The sequence below is a fragment of the Anguilla anguilla genome, chromosome 4, assembly GCF_013347855.1.
Source record: "Anguilla anguilla isolate fAngAng1 chromosome 4, fAngAng1.pri, whole genome shotgun sequence".
Taxonomy (NCBI): domain Eukaryota; kingdom Metazoa; phylum Chordata; class Actinopteri; order Anguilliformes; family Anguillidae; genus Anguilla; species Anguilla anguilla.
The window spans coordinates 24821725-24838338 of NC_049204.1; the positions used below are offsets into that span (position 1 = coordinate 24821725).

At 51.4% G+C, this 16614-nt stretch overlaps 1 protein-coding gene across 1 annotated transcript in view; it reads left to right on the forward strand.

The window, feature by feature from the left end:
- The window catches only part of fbn2b (fibrillin 2b), a 67279-nt gene that overhangs the window by 18134 nt on the left and 32531 nt on the right, over positions 1–16614 (forward strand). Inside the window, exons 7-10 of the mRNA XM_035412292.1 lie at positions 5771–5968; positions 8618–8743; positions 12417–12542; positions 15840–15992. Coding sequence (XP_035268183.1) covers positions 5771–5968; positions 8618–8743; positions 12417–12542; positions 15840–15992 — 603 coding nt within the window. The remainder of the gene's footprint in view (positions 1–5770; positions 5969–8617; positions 8744–12416; positions 12543–15839; positions 15993–16614) is intronic.

The following is a 16614-nucleotide window of genomic DNA, read 5'->3' on the forward strand; positions in this document are numbered from 1 at the left end:
GTCCTCGACAGTACCTGGGGAGGCTGAGAAAACAGAGCCTCCCGGCATCTTTGTGCCACATTTCTCCAAAGCCGGGAGATTTTCTGTGCAATCTTCAAATAAACCAAGCTTAAGGACTGCCATTCAGTGTAAATCGAAAGAAAAAAAAAATACATCCTATCTTTGCCCCTACAAGCATCAAAGAGAGTGGAATACCTCATATTAAGTATGCCCCCAGGAGCATGAAGTGGTTTTCGAATGCAATAAACTCACGAGTCGACCCGACCGCAGATTCTGGTGGTGTCTGGAGCTCTGTCCTCCCCCCAGCGGGTGAGTCAGAGGCTGAGCGCTGGGATCAGTGCCCAGCAGGTTGCAGAGGCTGCTTCTCAGCGCGGGAGAACGAAGGGGTGCGAGGCGGGGTTTTGGGTGTGAATTACAGTGCACGACTGCGGTCCTCTGTAATCAGGGCCGTTACCCACAAACCCCTGCTCCGGGCCCTCTCATTACCCGTGAGGCGTCGTGGAGGACCTGGGAGCCTTGCTGCGTCCCCCTGGTGTCCTGGACCGTTTCCCAGGCTCCCCTGGTCCTGTGCGATCTTGCCCCTGCAGAATGCGTTTTCTGGGTCACCGGTGGCAAACAGGCACGGGGGAGTTTGGCCCATGATGTCATCGCTGAGGCGATGGAAAGGGGGCCTGTCTGGAAATGCGCCTGCGGGCTGATTTTCTATTTCGGGCTCCCGCTCCGACCTGGACGCATGGAAAACAATCCCGTGTGTGGGAGCGGGGCGAGAGAACTGCTGCTCCGGTCTCGCGTACCCCACGCAGTCCTTAGTGTGTGGGACGTCCCGTCTGGGACTGGAGTGTTCATGCACTAATGAGCTCAGAACCACGCATGGGGTGTTTCTCACTTATTTTTGTAATGGTTTCGCCCTGCCGAGTTTAATATACAACTGGAAAAGGCACCTGGCCATTAGTGTGTATATATATATATATAATACATGTAAATGAAAAGCACGGTTCACAATGATGCTTTGGAACAGCACCTTGACATTCTGACGCATTCCCTGCCCTTTTACGGCTCATTTTTGCCTGTGTGTGTGTGCGTGTGTGTGTGTGTATGTGTGTTTGTGCGTGTGCATTTTATGTGCGTGCGCTTGTATGTGTGTGTCTGTGCGTGTGCATTTGTGTGTGTGTGTTTGTGTCTGTGCGTTTGTATGCGTGTATGTGTGTGTCTGTGTGTGTGCATTTGTGTGTGTGAGTGTGTGTGTGTGTGTGTGTGTGTGTGTATGTTTGTGCGTGTGCGTTTGTGTGTGTGAGTGTGTGTGTGTGTGTGTGTGTGCGTTTGTGTGCGTGTGTGTACGTTTATGTGTGTGTGTGTGTGTGCACGTTTGTGTGCGTGTGTGTGTCTGGGCATGTGCGTTTGTGTGTGTGTGTGAGGGTGTGTGTGTGTGCACGTTTGTGTGCGTGTGTGTGTGTGAGTGTGTGTGTGTGTGTGTGTGTGTGCGTGTGTGTGTGTGTGCGTTTGTGTGCGTGTGCGCGTGTGTGTCTGGGCATGTGCGTTTGTGTGTGTGAGTGAATTGGAGTCTGGCACTCATTTGTGCCGCAATGTCTCACAGTGGGAAGAAGCGGTGACTCAGTGTTAGGCTACCTGACGGGGAATTTGCTGGTGTTCTGGCGGCTAGCTTCCCCTCACACCCCTCTGCCATTATTGAGAAAACAGATTTTCTACATTCCTGCAAATGAGTGAAAGCCTTGAGTGAGCGCTAATTAACAAGAGGAAGCGTGTGGAACTGGTGCGAACGCGGTGGATTCTTACCATAGTTGAGCGCTCCCAACTGAGTACCTCAAAAGAAAACAAAGACCTGACAGATTCACAGTTCTATGGATTATTAGCGGAAACACTACAGTACCGAAGAAAAAATTTAATTCTTCGTGAATACACACATGCAGAGTGAGAATGAGAGAGAGCGAAAGCAAGAGAGACAGAGAGATTAATCACCTGTGAATAATTAAAGGCTTATCTGTGAAAATTGCCTTATTTAAATTCACTTTTCCGACAGTTGTTTATGTTCTGTATTATTCTTCTCTGTGGTCGTTGCGGGAGACTGTTATCTGTTAAGGGAGGCGCAGAGCTTACTGGTGCCAAAAGTGATTTCTTGTAACTAAAGATTGTTATCTGATATTTGAAGCTTGCTTCATTAACTTGTGAAATACTCCTTTTATCATGGCCTGCCCAGTGGTCTGCTCAGGGATGAAGTTGGGCACGGTGATTAGGCAAAAGTGCGCCGCTTTAAATCAGTTTATCTTTCTCCCTTCTGGCCTGTACAACCACACGGAGAGAAAATATATGGCCGTGACATTCTTTTAAGGGAAACGACACACACACACACACACACACACACACAAACTCACATGCACACCCACACATGCCTACTTGGAAGCAAATAAGAGGGAAAGAATATAATCGCCTGGACCCCTCCCCTCTTGGCGGATAAGTGTATTAGACACAGACAGACAGACATGCGAGGGCGGGACGGCTCAGACCGTCATGCTTACTGTAGCTGTCCCGTAAATCACCCCGCTCACTTAAAGAGGCGTGGGCCGCCCTCTCCCGGAAACATTCGAACGCTGACAGGAAGCCCTGCGCGTCTCATATTTCCTGTATTAAGAGCGCTTTGGCCTTTTCTCAGGCGAGCTTTTCCACGTAATGAAGACCCCACTCGAAAGACCTTTATTGTTGTCGGTGTTAGTGTGTTTACCGCACACTGGCGTGTCCCTCTGGATCGCCCCAGAGTCCGGGGGGGAGGGGGGGGGGGAGTGGATGAACGCTGCTTTGGGCTATGGAGCCCTCCCCAGCTGTAGGGCTCTGTTCCCTCTAAGCCTCTGCGTTCCACCCTGGATTAACTCTCCTTTCTCATGCCTTTGATTTTCTTTTTTCGTCTTAAATATTTGAATGTTTCATGAAATCCTTTTCATGCCACGTGACACAAGAAAAATGTCTGGATATCCCCCCTTTAATATTCATGTGTTGCACATCTGAACTGTGTCAGATTTATCAGGGCTGTTCCATTGGCTGGAGTTGAATCCTTGGCACGTTCCTAAGGCTAAATATATTTTTCATAGCAAATTGGGGTTTTCGTTGCAGATCACTGCTTGTCATGTTGTGCTGTCGAATCAAGCCTCTGTTTTGTATATTTGAGTAAAAACGAGGCCCATCTTCTGGGCCTCGCAGGGGGACGGAGGGATGAAATGTGTGACTGCAGCGCTTTATTGTGAGGGAACAGAATAGGAGAGGAGTGACAGAACGGAGGAAAAAAAGGGGGGGAGGTGGGACGGAAAAGAGCGTGGGGGTTCGGACTTGCGAAAGGTTTTGATCTGCAACGCAATTTCGACTGTAATCAGGGTAAATTGCTTCAGAATGTCCGCGTTTGCTGAGACCCCCCCCCCCCCCCCCAGCCCAACCTGTCTGGCCAGGAACGCGTGCTCAGACAGAGGAGCTCACACGCGCCCCGGCGCAGCGGCGCGCCAGTCGGCCTTCGCCCCCGGAGATTTGGGCGATCTGGCGGCGCGCGTGTTATTCAGTCCATTAAAAGCGCGGTCTGCGCCAGTCTTTCGTTTGGCCCCGCCCGTTTGGCGGCGCTGTTCTTCCCCGGGCGTGCGCGCAGCCGAACTTGGCCCCCGCTCCTCGAGTAATCTCGGACCGCGCGGGACTCGCTGTGGGAATGTTCAGGCGCTTAAGTTTCGGAGATTTCTTCCTGCTGTTCAGAGAGCTGACGAGCCCACTGGATAAAGTGCACAGTTTTCTTGTGCCGCCCTTTATGAAAACATGTCTTCTCACACAACAGGGTGGTCTAGTCAGTCATATTGTATGTTACCCCTCAGTGCTTTCCATTAACCACAGTACTACTGAGTCAGACGATGTTTTGTGTCCGTGCGGTTGGTTATTCTATCATAAAGAACTAATGCGACAGAGAATGTTGAGAAGCACAGAGTACAACGTAGGTTGAAAGCTTTTGGGAGCCATTTTGTTTAAAACCGCACTGTCAGAGTTGTTACAGGCTTCCTGTGATGAATGGCCCAGGTGCTGGGAAATGGCCATCATTCCGTTAGCTCAGTCAGGTCAGAGAGCAAGTTCCTGAGAAATCGACACAACCAAATGTAAATTCCAGGAGGCGTACTAGAGATAGTGCTCCTTTTGTCTGTCAGACCAGAAAGACCTTTGCTTCAGTTTTGAGTTACACACATTTTCACCCTGTGTGCAGTGATGTGACTACCTATAGGTTAGTGAAGTCAGGCGTGGCCAGGGGTTGGAGTTTGGGACATAGATGGACATATCTGGGCTGTAGGCCGTTCCTTTTGTGTCCCCGACCTGCCTGTGGTAATCAGGCCCAGATGTATTTCGGTACTCCTTCAGTGGGTCATTGAGTCTTGTAGGGGACTCACATTCCTGGACGCAAATTGTCCAGGAAAGATTGTCAGGTCACGGGTGCAAGAGAGAGTGGAGGGAGGATGGCGGGGGTGGGGGGGGGGGGGGGGGGGGGGGGGGGGCGGGGCGGGGAGGTTTAGCGGTGGGTGGGGGGGCCTTCTCAAGCAGGGGGGCCTGACCTACTTTCACTGTATCACTTATTCCTCCTCATGGCAGATTTGATTTACCTTTCAAGTTACCCAAGAAACAATGAAGTGCCGCAATATCCGTAATCTCCGCCCTCCTCTCTGAAATGGGACCGGGGGAAAGGTTAATCCAGGTGCATCGCGTGAGCGTTCTCTCAGACGGCAGATTTGCGGGGAATAAAGTGCATTTGGGGCCGCCGGTGAACCCAATGGGGCCTCAGCCATGAGGTCCAAGGCATCATTAGGCAATTCGGTTTTGTTACGTGCGACTGAGTGGACATCATATTGCCCGCGTTACTTCAGGTCGAGCTCACTGTGTTTGATTTGTGAAGTGCAGTTAACAAGATTAAACGGTCTTTCCCGGCCATTGACGCGGCAGGGTGGCAGTCGAAGCCGGCACTCTTGTAAGCTCTCTGTTCACGCAGTCCCTTCCAGTGTCCTCGCAGAAGGGAGCGCTGTACGTCCACGACGCAACAGTGTGCTCTTTCTTTGCCTTCAATGGGAATATATATCACGGGATACTCGCCTTCGGTGGTAAAAAGCAATGGCATTCCTGTTATTTGATAATCCTATTAAACCACTGTGAAAAGCAACCCACAGTCTGTCTTTTTTTTCCCAGTTGTGTTCACAGTGTTTTAAGTTTCTTGTGTGGAATGAGAGCTAGTCTTCCAGTAGGTTGAAGCAGTTAGACAAAACATTCATTTCATGCCAGCCCCCCTCTGCGCTCCTGGACCTCAGCGTCTCCTCCTTTCTCTTTGCTCAATTTAACTCGCCCAAAATGACATACAGCAAGACTAGCGGAATGAAAAATAAATGAGATCAACCTGTTGTGTTTTAAGGCCCCATACTCCCCTCCCCCTCCCCCCCCCAATTCTGTGGCTCACAGTGGAGAATGTTCACTGTTTATAGTACTACATGCTGACTCCTGGTCTTCCTCTCTCTCTTTCTCTCTCTCTTTCTTTCAAAGGAGTCAAAGGTGTTTTGTTAATGACTTGTGACTGGGTTTTATTTTTGTTCCTTTTTGATGTTGTTTTTGGTTTGATACTTTGTATAAAGACAGATTCAGAACCTTTTATTAAAACTACAATGTTTTAATAAAAGGGTGTCAAAGTCAAGTCTCTCTCTCCCTCTCTCACTCACTCACTCTCTCTCTCTCTCCCCTCCCCCTTTTTCTTTGACAGACTACCGGACCGGGCCCTGCTTCACCCAGGTCAACAACCAGATGTGCCAGGGTCAGCTGAGCGGCATCGTGTGCACCAAGACCCTGTGCTGCGCCACCATTGGCCGGGCTTGGGGCCACCCCTGCGAAATGTGCCCCGCCCAGCCGCACCCCTGTCGCCGCGGCTTCATCCCCAACATCCGCAGCGGAGCCTGTCAGGGTGAGGGAGGATCCCGCACGTGCCAGACTCCGTGCAGATCAAAAGCTCGGGAGGAATCAGCCGAGATTCCCCAGCCCCTTCATCAGACCAAACACAGGCTCGCGTCTGTGTAAATACCAGCCTTTCCTCCTCATTCTCTGGCCTCCTCGCGCTGTTTGCAGGAGGCCTCCAACATTACCCGCTATTCTGGGAAACAATACACGTTGATTAACTGGAAGGGAATTACCCACAATGCCGTGGCCTGCTGTTGATAAACGGAGTCTGTCGTCTTTCGGCAATGTCCCACGTGGCTTTGTCTGTTTTTTTCCCACTGCTGCAAAGGGTTTTACTGTTAGCTTTGTGCTAATGACCTTTTTCTGGAAAGGTCTACCAGGTCAAGCAGGCTGATGTGTTCTACCAGCTTAGCATTGTGCCTGTTCACATATCTGTCCATCAAGGAGTCTCAGGGGTCTGCCAGAGCAAGTCAGACGTAACAATGTGCAAGCCTCTGGCAGTCGCTTAAGGGTCACTGTACTATCTGCTTCTCGCTCGGATATTAATGAGCCGTCTGCCACAGCGAAGGTCCTGATCGGACTGGGTAAAGCGAACGATTAGCTTAAATTAAGCAAATTGAGAAAAACGGGCGGCGATACGAGCCGGCGCCCCGGAGGCCCGAATTCCCCCGAAAGCTCGTCTTTAAAGGCTCTGTTTCCACATCAACAGTGTGAGAATGTTAACATCCCACCACCGCAGCCCGCAACTTCACCACCGAAAACCCAGGGAGGGGGTCTGGAGAGGCCCATTTATAGTCTCACATGCCTTCCGGTTGGGCGATTCTCTCCCGGGGGTAAAAAACAAAAGCATTTTTTCAGTCACATTCCACTGGAGACGTTCGGATGCTCCGCCCCTCCCCCCACGGTCACCGGGTGACTTTTCCTCCCTGGCGCCTGGCTCCTCGCTAACTTGATGTGATATCTGGTGTATGCTCCTCGGTGATTTCTGAAACAACAGTGTAAGAACACCTGAAGTTGCCTTGGAAAACACGCCCATGTCCCCGAAAGCATGCCTTCACTGGGGCTGAACTGTGCTGATCATACTATAGATACATTTTAATTTGGGGTACATACTGTAGACGACAGCAATGTAAACTTTTTAGATTCTTTCTAAAAATTTTTTACTTCAGACCAAATCTCTCCTTAATCCTTATAATTTCTACAGTAGTCGTGGCCCTTCGGGCTTTTCAACAGGCTGGATTTCAGACTTCAGATCTGCTGCACGTGTGCATGGGCTCCGGGTCGGGGCTGGGGGATGTTGGGCGATGGGTTCAGAATGATTCCAAGGGCCCTGACTATCAGGGGCCCTCTGGGACATGGGATTTTCTGGGGTGGTGGGACCCTATGTGAACTTTATGTGAGATCTTTTTGTGGAGCCCAAAATAACTAGTGGCGCCCATACACGTGAGCAAACGAGGCTGGCACACAGTAAGGGCATGCGAATTGTAAAGCCAAGAGAACTTCTTGGAGGTCCTACATAAATAAGAACATATTTGCTGCCTTTGATTGAAACAAACAAAGAATATGAGCATTGTAGAGAATCAGGCTGATGAGAAACAGGCGGTTGGAAGCTGGTTTTTGGCTTGACCTTGATGTGGTGAAGCAGCCTCTCTGGCGAGAGTGGGGCAGTCTTGAGGAGGTCTGCTAGACAATGCGTGGACTGTATTCATGTGCCATGTTTGCATGGCCTGGAAACAAGGGACCAAGTCAATTGTGTTGTTTTTATGAGTTTGGAAATGCCAAGGGTTTGCGCTTGCTCATTCAGCTAAAGTTTGAGAAAATGTTGAGTGGGGCCTCACTGAGCTAACGATGTGCTAATGTGTGAGGAGAGAAGATGATGAGGTGATAAATGTTCCTCCTTCTCTTAAAAAGAAATAGCAAAGGAAAAGTTGTTGTCTGCTGCTGACAATGGCTTCCATCCGCAGCCCCGCCTAAATTCAACCGTCCAGCAGTCCATCTGCCGTGATTCAGTACTTTTAATTAAAAATATCCTGTCTGTGAACCCGGTTTGTTCTTAGACGATCCCTCTTTGGTGGGAAAGTGTCGTAGGACACAGAGAAATGAAACATCGTGACAGGAACGTGGGAAACAGCTGTAACGTGACATGAACTCATAGTAATTTACCCAATTAGACAGAAGTATTTTTTAAATCAGACCAAATGGCTGTTTAATGAATGGCAATTTGAGGAGCTCTACTGATAGCTTTCAGTGCGGTAGGTTATTATCCTTTCAGCTTTGTTTCAGAACAATGGCATTTTATTTGATTGGGCAGTTTTTACGTTTACATTTTGTAATTTGGAGAGTGACTTAAACTGATTACATTTAATCCATTTATACAATTTGACATTTTACCGAAGTAGTTCAGGTTAAGTGCCTTGCTGCTCAAGGGTACAACAGCAGTACCCCAACGAAGAGTTGGACGCGCAACCTTTGAGTTACATGGCCGTTTCCCTACCCATTGTTCCTACCCTGCCAGCCCCATATATGATGCCCTACAGCCGAACCCACACAGGACATTAGTGGAGAATATGCGGCACACGCACTCATGTTCAGTTCTGGCGCGCCGGGTTTTGGACGCGCTAACGGCTTGCCTCTCTCTGCTTCGCTGTTGTGTCAGATGTGGACGAGTGCCAGGCCATCCCGGGACTGTGTTCGGGGGGGAACTGCATCAACACGGTGGGCTCCTACGAGTGCAAGTGTCCCGCCGGCCACCGGCAGAGCGACGTCAACCAGAAGTGCGAGGGTGAGTGGCCGCGGTGCGGACGGGCGTCCCGCTCGGTGTGCGTTCACTGTAATATTACACTCAGCACTCCCTGTGTATTCGGGGTAGTGCGATTTTCAAGGAACAGGATGGGCGGGGGTAAGTTTTGCTGGAAAGAAGATTAGGCGATTGCACAAAGGTCGCTGTGGCTGCTGTTCTCTTGCTGTGAGCGAAACACTGCGGCATACTCCCGGCCTCACTGTGCGTCCATTCAGTGGGGAAGTTTATCAGAATGCTCTTTAAGACCCCTGTTCCGGAGCCCCGGGTTTTTGGCTGTGGTGCGGCCAGTGCTTGTGAGGGCTTACCAGTGCTCAGAGTCCAGCAATCAGAGAGAGTGGGCTCCAGTTCAGATTACAGACCACTCTGTGCTGAGGGTCACGTTACTGTGTGCTGATTGGGTGGAATTTAAACAATGCTAAGAGAAAACAAACAGGCGCGTTGCAGGGCAAGGTCAGGAGGTTTGGATGTGGGCCTCCCCTCCGGGGGGCCTGAGATGCAGCTCTGAGAACTGCTGTAGACTGAGGAAGTGGAGGCCAGTTTTGGGTGTTTGTGTGTGCACGTGTTTGTGTGTGTACACGTGCGTGTGTGTGTTTGTGTGCGCATGTGTGCGTGTGATTGTGAGCGAAAGCATGGCACGCGTGTGTGAGTGTGTGTCCGTCCACATGTGTAACTGAATCATGTCATGGACTAGTAATATGGTGGAATCTCTGTTCTCTCACACTCCCGGTACTGACCTGAACCCTCCCTGGAGAGGCAGAGAGAGGTGAAATAGAGAGCCACATTCTTCCCCCCGTCCCGGGGAGGCCAGCGCCATAAAACAGTCCCATGACTCCGATAGTTTCAGCGTCGTATCATCACAGCTGTAGCACTTATGCCTCTGCGACTGGCTCAGAGTCGGGGAGTGCTGAGAGAAGCGCCTGGCAGCCGTGTCTTTGGTGTGCCCCCCCATCCGCCCCCACCCCCCCCACCCCGTTAATCACAGTCTCTGACACAGGCATGTGTAATTACCTGCCTCGAGGTTTGGGTAACTGCGTCAGCCTGAGAGGAACTGCTTGTCATCGCTGCTTAGATCTTAGATATACATTCCATTCGAGAGTGCGCCCAACACTGCAAAGACCCCAAAAAATATGTCAGTGTTAACGTATGTCAATCTTATAGTTAGACTTAAATTCCGATTTCTATTACTTCTTTCTTAGGTAAGACGAAAAGATTGCCAATGAGGTGAGACAGTTTGAACAATTTGACGATTTGCCAATGGGGTTAAGACAATTTCACTTACCAAATCAAAAAGCTAGTATTTTCAACTTGAGAAAAGATTTTAAGTCTCATTACAAGACTAAAACACTTGTTGAGTGAGACTTTTTTGCCAGTGTATCCCTGAGTCTCAAACACAACAGCGAGTGTCCTCTCCTTGGGTTTGTTGTGTGGGCTTGTGCGCGAGAGCACGGTGAGGAAACAGGCCTTTTGTTTACTGGGTACTGTAGTCAGCGGGTGGGGTTTGCCTGAGGTCAGTGCGTTGGTGAGAGACCTATCCTTTAATTAGGTCATCAAGCAATGGCCTGACTCCTTAGCAGCCACCCCCCCCCCTCCGAAAACAGCTGAGTTGTGTCCTAACCATGCTGTGACTGGAGCCCCAATGACTGTGTCAGAAAGGTGCCCTGTGTTCTTTGAAGTGGGGTGGGAGAGGAGGGGGAGGGGCAGCTAATTACAGGACAATGGGAGACTGTGGTAAATCTGCCCCTGGGAAGGAGGCTGCTGGGAAGGTTTTCTGTGGAACGTTTGCCGTAATGTCACCGAGTACAGCCCCCATACCCCGAGAAAGCCCTGCAAGCCGCTACCCTCCCGGAGCACGTCACCGTTCGTCAGGCGTCCGTGACGCGGCCCCTCCCAAATGCTATAACGCTTCGATCTTGACTGCGTCCCAAGCTTGTCTTTCTTTTTTTTTCTCTCTCTCTCTCTCTCTCTCTCTCTCTCCTTTTTTTAAATACAGTTTCCAGGCTTCTGGAGATAGCTGCTGGCATTTGAACAAAGCAGGACAGAGAAATTTACTGCTGGGGAGGGGTTAAGGCGAAGCACATGGATGATTAGGCCTTTATATGAGGACCCTTCTCTCTCACACACAGACACAGAACAGACAGAGAAAGAGTGAGAGAAAGATTTTTTCCTTTTGATTATATATTCTTACTTAGTTGATTGCTGTTGTCACTACGCTTTGGCAATATGTATTTTTAAATATGTCATGCCAATAAAGCATTTGAATTTGAATTTGAATTTGAATTTGAGAGAGACTCACCTAAATGAACTTGCGAGGAAATATGCACAAAAACACATAGAAATAAAATAAACCCGCCCTCCCACCCCCACACACTGACTGAGAGAGAAATAGGGAGAGTGGAGTGACAGAAAAATGGAGAGAGAGCCAGGGAGAGAGAGAGAGTGAGAGACAGAGAAGGAGAGAGAGAGAAAAAGAGAGTGGGAGGGAGGCTTGCGCGCCTGAACAGTGGCCATTTACTCAGGTGGCAGACATTTCCTTTCGAATACAGCCCTGTCAGTGTCTGTGCTGAGTAAAGTCTGGTCCTGTCCGTGAGGAACGCTGACACAAGGTTTATTTTCGGTGTTATGATGACTCCAGAAGCCCCACTTCAGCACTGCCTCTGGGCAGCAGGCAGCAGGGCAAAACTGAATGCCTCTTTGCCCACCGCTGGGTGCCAAAACCCAGAGGACATGCCATGCCACACTTATGCCCTCCAGCAACCCTGGCTGTGCCCACTGGGCACCATAATACACACACCCCCCCCCGCTAAAAAAGAAACGTATAGATAAGAAGCGTGTCTAGGCAATATCCCTTTTCAAAATATTTTATAATTTAAGTCATGCATATGTTTCCAGTTCAATGTTGTCTGGCTGTGCAAGTCCTTTAATGTAATACACTGTAAGGCAGTCGTGCCAGGTGTTGAGGGTTTTACTGCTTGGGTACACATCTGGACCTGCGCTGTGAAGCTGAACTTTGACTAACACCTACCGTGTTAAAGCACTTCATCTCCACATCTTTCAACGAAGAGCGGTGGACTGCGTAAAATCTGTTGTTGTCCTTTTACATCAAATGCACATGAAATACATACAGATGGGGGAAATGCATAACAATAATGGCACACACGTGTAATCCTGCTATGCAGCATGGCTTTAACACATGGCGGCCCTAACGTGACAACCTAGTGGGTGAGAGTTCACGGGTGTGCAGACGGTGCTGTGTGTCCTCAGCGCTGTGGGGTCACTCACCGCAGGCTAAAGACGGTGCGGAGAATGTATGAATGAAACAGGCAGGTTACGTTGCGTCATTCTCCTCGTTTTAAAGAGTGGCGTGATCAAAGGGAGCCTCATTAAAATAACAATGCCTCAGAGCTGTGCTACAGCAGCCACTTCCAAGCCATCGTAACTCAGCGCATGACGTCGATCGCATTTCAGCTGCTTCAGTGGTTTAGCCTCACAGCTTTCCAGCCTAATGTGCCTGTGTGTGTGTGTGTGTGTGTGCCTGTGTGTGTGTGTGTGTGCGTGTGTGTGCATCGTGTGTGTGCGTGTGTGTGTGTGTGTGTTTGCGTGTGTGTGTGTGTGTGTGTGTGCGTTGTGTGTGTGTTTGCGTGTGTGTGTGTTTCAGATATCGACGAGTGCAGCACCATCCCCGGGGTGTGTGACGGTGGCGAATGCACCAACACGGTGGGGAGCTACGTCTGCACCTGCCCGCGTGGTTACATCACCAGTGCGGATGGCTCCAGATGCGTAGGTAGGTCCACCCCCCCGCCCACCCCCAAATTCCAACCCCAGGATGGCGGTCGGGATGCGGTTTCGCCCCGGTGAGTCGCGTGGCCTTGCGGCTCGCCCGCGTTCCTCCAGAAGCCCGACCTCCCCGATCCCCGGTCCCCGGTCCCGCTGCTTTGTTCTGCGCTGAGTCATTGTGCGAGCGGGGACAGTCCCGGTGGAAGCGAAACCAGGTTTGAATATTTTGCTTCCAATTTAGCCATGGAAAAAATCTCCCACTAGGAGGTGGAGGTCTGTTCGGAGGCATGATCCAAATGAACATCCACCGCATTCCTTAAAGGGCCCTGTGATGAGGTAGAGGCTTGATCGTTTTAATTGAATAACCGTGCCCCCTAGCTGGGCAAGCATTGCTGTAACTCAGACACTCACGTAACTACATTTTTCCCCCTTTGGCACCCTGTCCTTTTTATGTCATCCTTTCGAAGTCTTTGGCCTTCTCATTTGATTCAGGGTTGTTTTTTTTCTGTGTGGGGGGAATGTAAATGGCTCATGAGAACTGAACAAAGTCGACACTGAGCTCGCAAAGGAGCCGCCTGTTTCCCCACTGCCGACTGCTTTGCGTCGAAGGTAAAAAAAAAACATCTGGGATCATTTACATGCTGGGAAGGAACAAAGCCAACTCCACAACAACAGTAAATGGGGGAGGAGGAGCACGGATAAATGGGGAGGAAGGGGGAAGGGGGGGGGCGGGGGGCGCTGGGATACAGCCCTGGCTGCAGAGGGTGCCAGCGGAGGAAAATATTCCATTTGTTTTTCTGTGGAAAAACGGGGAATGAAGGAACGCAGCAGTCGGAGAGAGGAGCGCGGCGGCCGATTGGGAACATGCACGTAGGGGCGTCCGCCAGCGGGTTCTGATGGGGCTAGCGTGGAGTCGACAGTGGCAGGGAGGGAGGGTGGGAAGACTGAGCGCCCCCTAGGGGTCCCGCGGACCCCTCCGCCGGGCCGGACGGCAGAGCCAGCACGTCATGCCTCTGCTATTTCCCCCCGCTAACATTCCAGAGGAGCGCGGGCCAGAGACTCTGCTGATTCTGGACCAGGGTCTGCCTCTGTCTCAGGGGTCCAGAGCCTGCTCTCTTCCTCTGCTCTCGCTCTCTCTCTCCATCTGCCCTCGCTCTCTCTCTCCCTCTGCTCTCACTCTCTCTCTCCCTCTGCCCTCACTCTCTCTCTCTCTGCCTCTCTCTCTCTCTCTCCCTCTGCTCTCGCTCTCTCTCTCCATCTGCCCTCGCTCTCTCTCTCCCTCTGCTCTCACTCTCTCTCTCCCTCTGCCTCTCTCTCTCTCCCTCTGCCCTCACTCTCTGTATCTCCACACAGTCCATCTCTCTCTATATACCTCTCTCTCTCTCTGTCTCATTTACACACAGTCAATCTTCAAACACTCTCTCTTTTTCTCTCCCTTCTCTTTTGCACTTGCTCTTTTTCTCTCTAATTCTCTCTCATTCTCTCCTTCCCTCTCTTTTCTTTTTCTCCCTCCCCCTGTTTCCTCTCCTCTCCCTGTTTTTCTTGCTCACCCAGGCTAGGCCATCTGTCTTCTCTAACCCCATCGAACCCGTAACGTCCCCTGGAGCAAATAAAAGAACTTCTAGAAGTCTGCCGGGCTGACACTATGACACAGGTCCTACATGCTCCTTATCAAGGTCAAGACGTGCTGAGCTCTGCAAAAAAAAGAAAAGAAAACACTGTGCGCCTTTTGTGTTTATTCACATTCCCCCACCAGAAGATTTGCATCTGTGCTTTCGGGTTCTGGAGGGTAGGTCCTGGCGTCGTGCTAGCCCCACGTCCCGCTAACGTGGCCCAGATTCCTTGATTAGATTTCCTCCCCCCCCCCGCCCCCCCTCGTCCCCCCAGCTGGGAACAGATGAGGTGAGCAGGGGGCCTTGGAAATGACGACAGGCCGATTTTTTTGGGGAGCTGCGCCCCTAGGCTGGCTTTGGTGTGCCACAGAGAAGCTCCGGAGGGAGCTGTTGAGCGCGACGCTAATCAGCTCTAATGCCCTGTCTCACTGTAAACCCTCGGTCTGTAAAAACGCTCGCTAAATGAAAGCACGCATTTGTGCGCGAGGTCTGTTTCCAATTTAAACCATCATCCCCCCGCCTCCCCCCCCCCCATGTCCCGACTCCCCCCTTCCTGCCCCCAACTGGGCTGCTCTCTAGGGAGAGCCGCAGTGCTGTTTAAAGTATACGGCTATTGCCCCATACGAACAGCTTCTCATGTCCTAGGTAATTGGCTGGGATTGCCCCACGTGGAACTGATTAATTCCAGACTGCAAATTTAATCGCCCCGTGCCCCCCACCACCCCCCCCCCCCAACAAATGTTTCATCAGGGCATATACATGCCCATGCACACGTCCTCTCTGCCCACTTACTCTATACCTGCCCTAACCACACCCCTTTCCCAGGCACTGCCCACAGGCATGACCCGCCCCCCCCCCCCCCCCCGCCTCCAACCCAAGGGAACTGTAGCGATCTACACAATTTGAGGGGGCCCTTGGATCCATGCGTCTTTTCTGTGCCCTTACAACCTCTACAGGCCCCACCTCATAAAGTGACTTCCTAACAGGCTACCATGAAAAGAACTCTCATGTTCTCAGCTTCCTGAGTTTGTGAGTCACAAGAAAAACAAGTCGCGCTGTTTTTTTGAGGCGGGGGTGGGGGGAGGGGGGAGGGGGGCGGCCCATCCCACCCATGTGCCCGGTCCCCGTCTCTGGCCCCAGGTTTCCAGTCTACGGTCGTTTTTCTTTCTCTACGTTCTGCACCATCAGCAAGAGCTCAAGCGTCCAACCCAGGAAACATAGTTCCTTCAGCATTCACCTCCACGAAGAAGCAGTGAGCTGCATGTATGTGTGTGTGCTGAGGAATATGTTTCTATTAGAGCACACACCCTGACTCTCTCTCTCTCCCTCTCTCTCTCTCTCTCTCTCTCTCTCTCCCTCTCTCTCCATCTCTCTCTCCCTCTCTCTCTCTCTCTCTCCCTCTCTCCCTCCCTCTCTCTCTCTCTCTCTCTCTCCCTCTCTCTCCATCTCTTTCTCTCCCTCTCTCTCTCTCTCTCTCTCTCTCTCCCTCTCTCTCCATCTCTCTCTCCCTCTCTCTCTCTCTCTCTCCCTCTCTCCCTCCCTCTCTCTCTCTCTCTCTCTCTCCCTCTCTCTCCCTCTCTCTCTCTCTCTCTCCCTCTCTCCCTCCCTCTCTCTCTCCCTCTCTCTCTCTCTCTCTCCCTCTCTCCCTCCCTCTCTCTCTCCCTCTCTCTCTTCCTCGCTCCCTCTCTCAGATCAGCGAGTGGGGACCTGTTTCTCGGCCCTGGCGAATGGGCGGTGTGCGGGCGAGCTGACGGGACAGTACACCAAAATGCAGTGCTGCTGCGATACGGGGCGCTGCTGGGCCTCCGGACAGATCCCCGAAATGTGTCCCGTCAGAGGATCCGGTGAGTGCTCATCCCCCCATTTTAGAGGCATACATGCACACACGCACACATGCACTCAATCAGACACACACGCACGCACACACTCAATCACTCACACGCATGCACACGCCCATGCACACACACTCACTCAATCAGACACAATCACGCACACACACGCACTCAATTAGACACAAACACGCACACACACACACCCAATCACATACGCACACACGCACACACACATGCACACACGGACACACACTGAATCAGACACACGCGCGCACACACACACGCACACACACATGAACTCAATCACACACACGCACACGTACTCGCTCAGCAGCAGACGTGCGTGCAGGTGCACCTGCAGAGACACTCGAGCAGGGCCGATGCGTTCCAGCTGACATCCGGCTTTGCTTCCTTCCTGGAATGCGTCACCAATCAAAATAAAAGGAGATCTCATCACGATCGCCCGCTGGCGGAGGCAGGGGGGGAAGTTCTCACGCGATTGATCATGGCCGTCTGAGGCAACAGCGGGCTTTCACATCACTCTAGACGTCTCTGCTGGAGCACACAGGGGCCTTGACTTTGCTCTAGATGTGTGGAGTCTCTGCTGGCACACACAGGGGCCTTGACTTTGCTC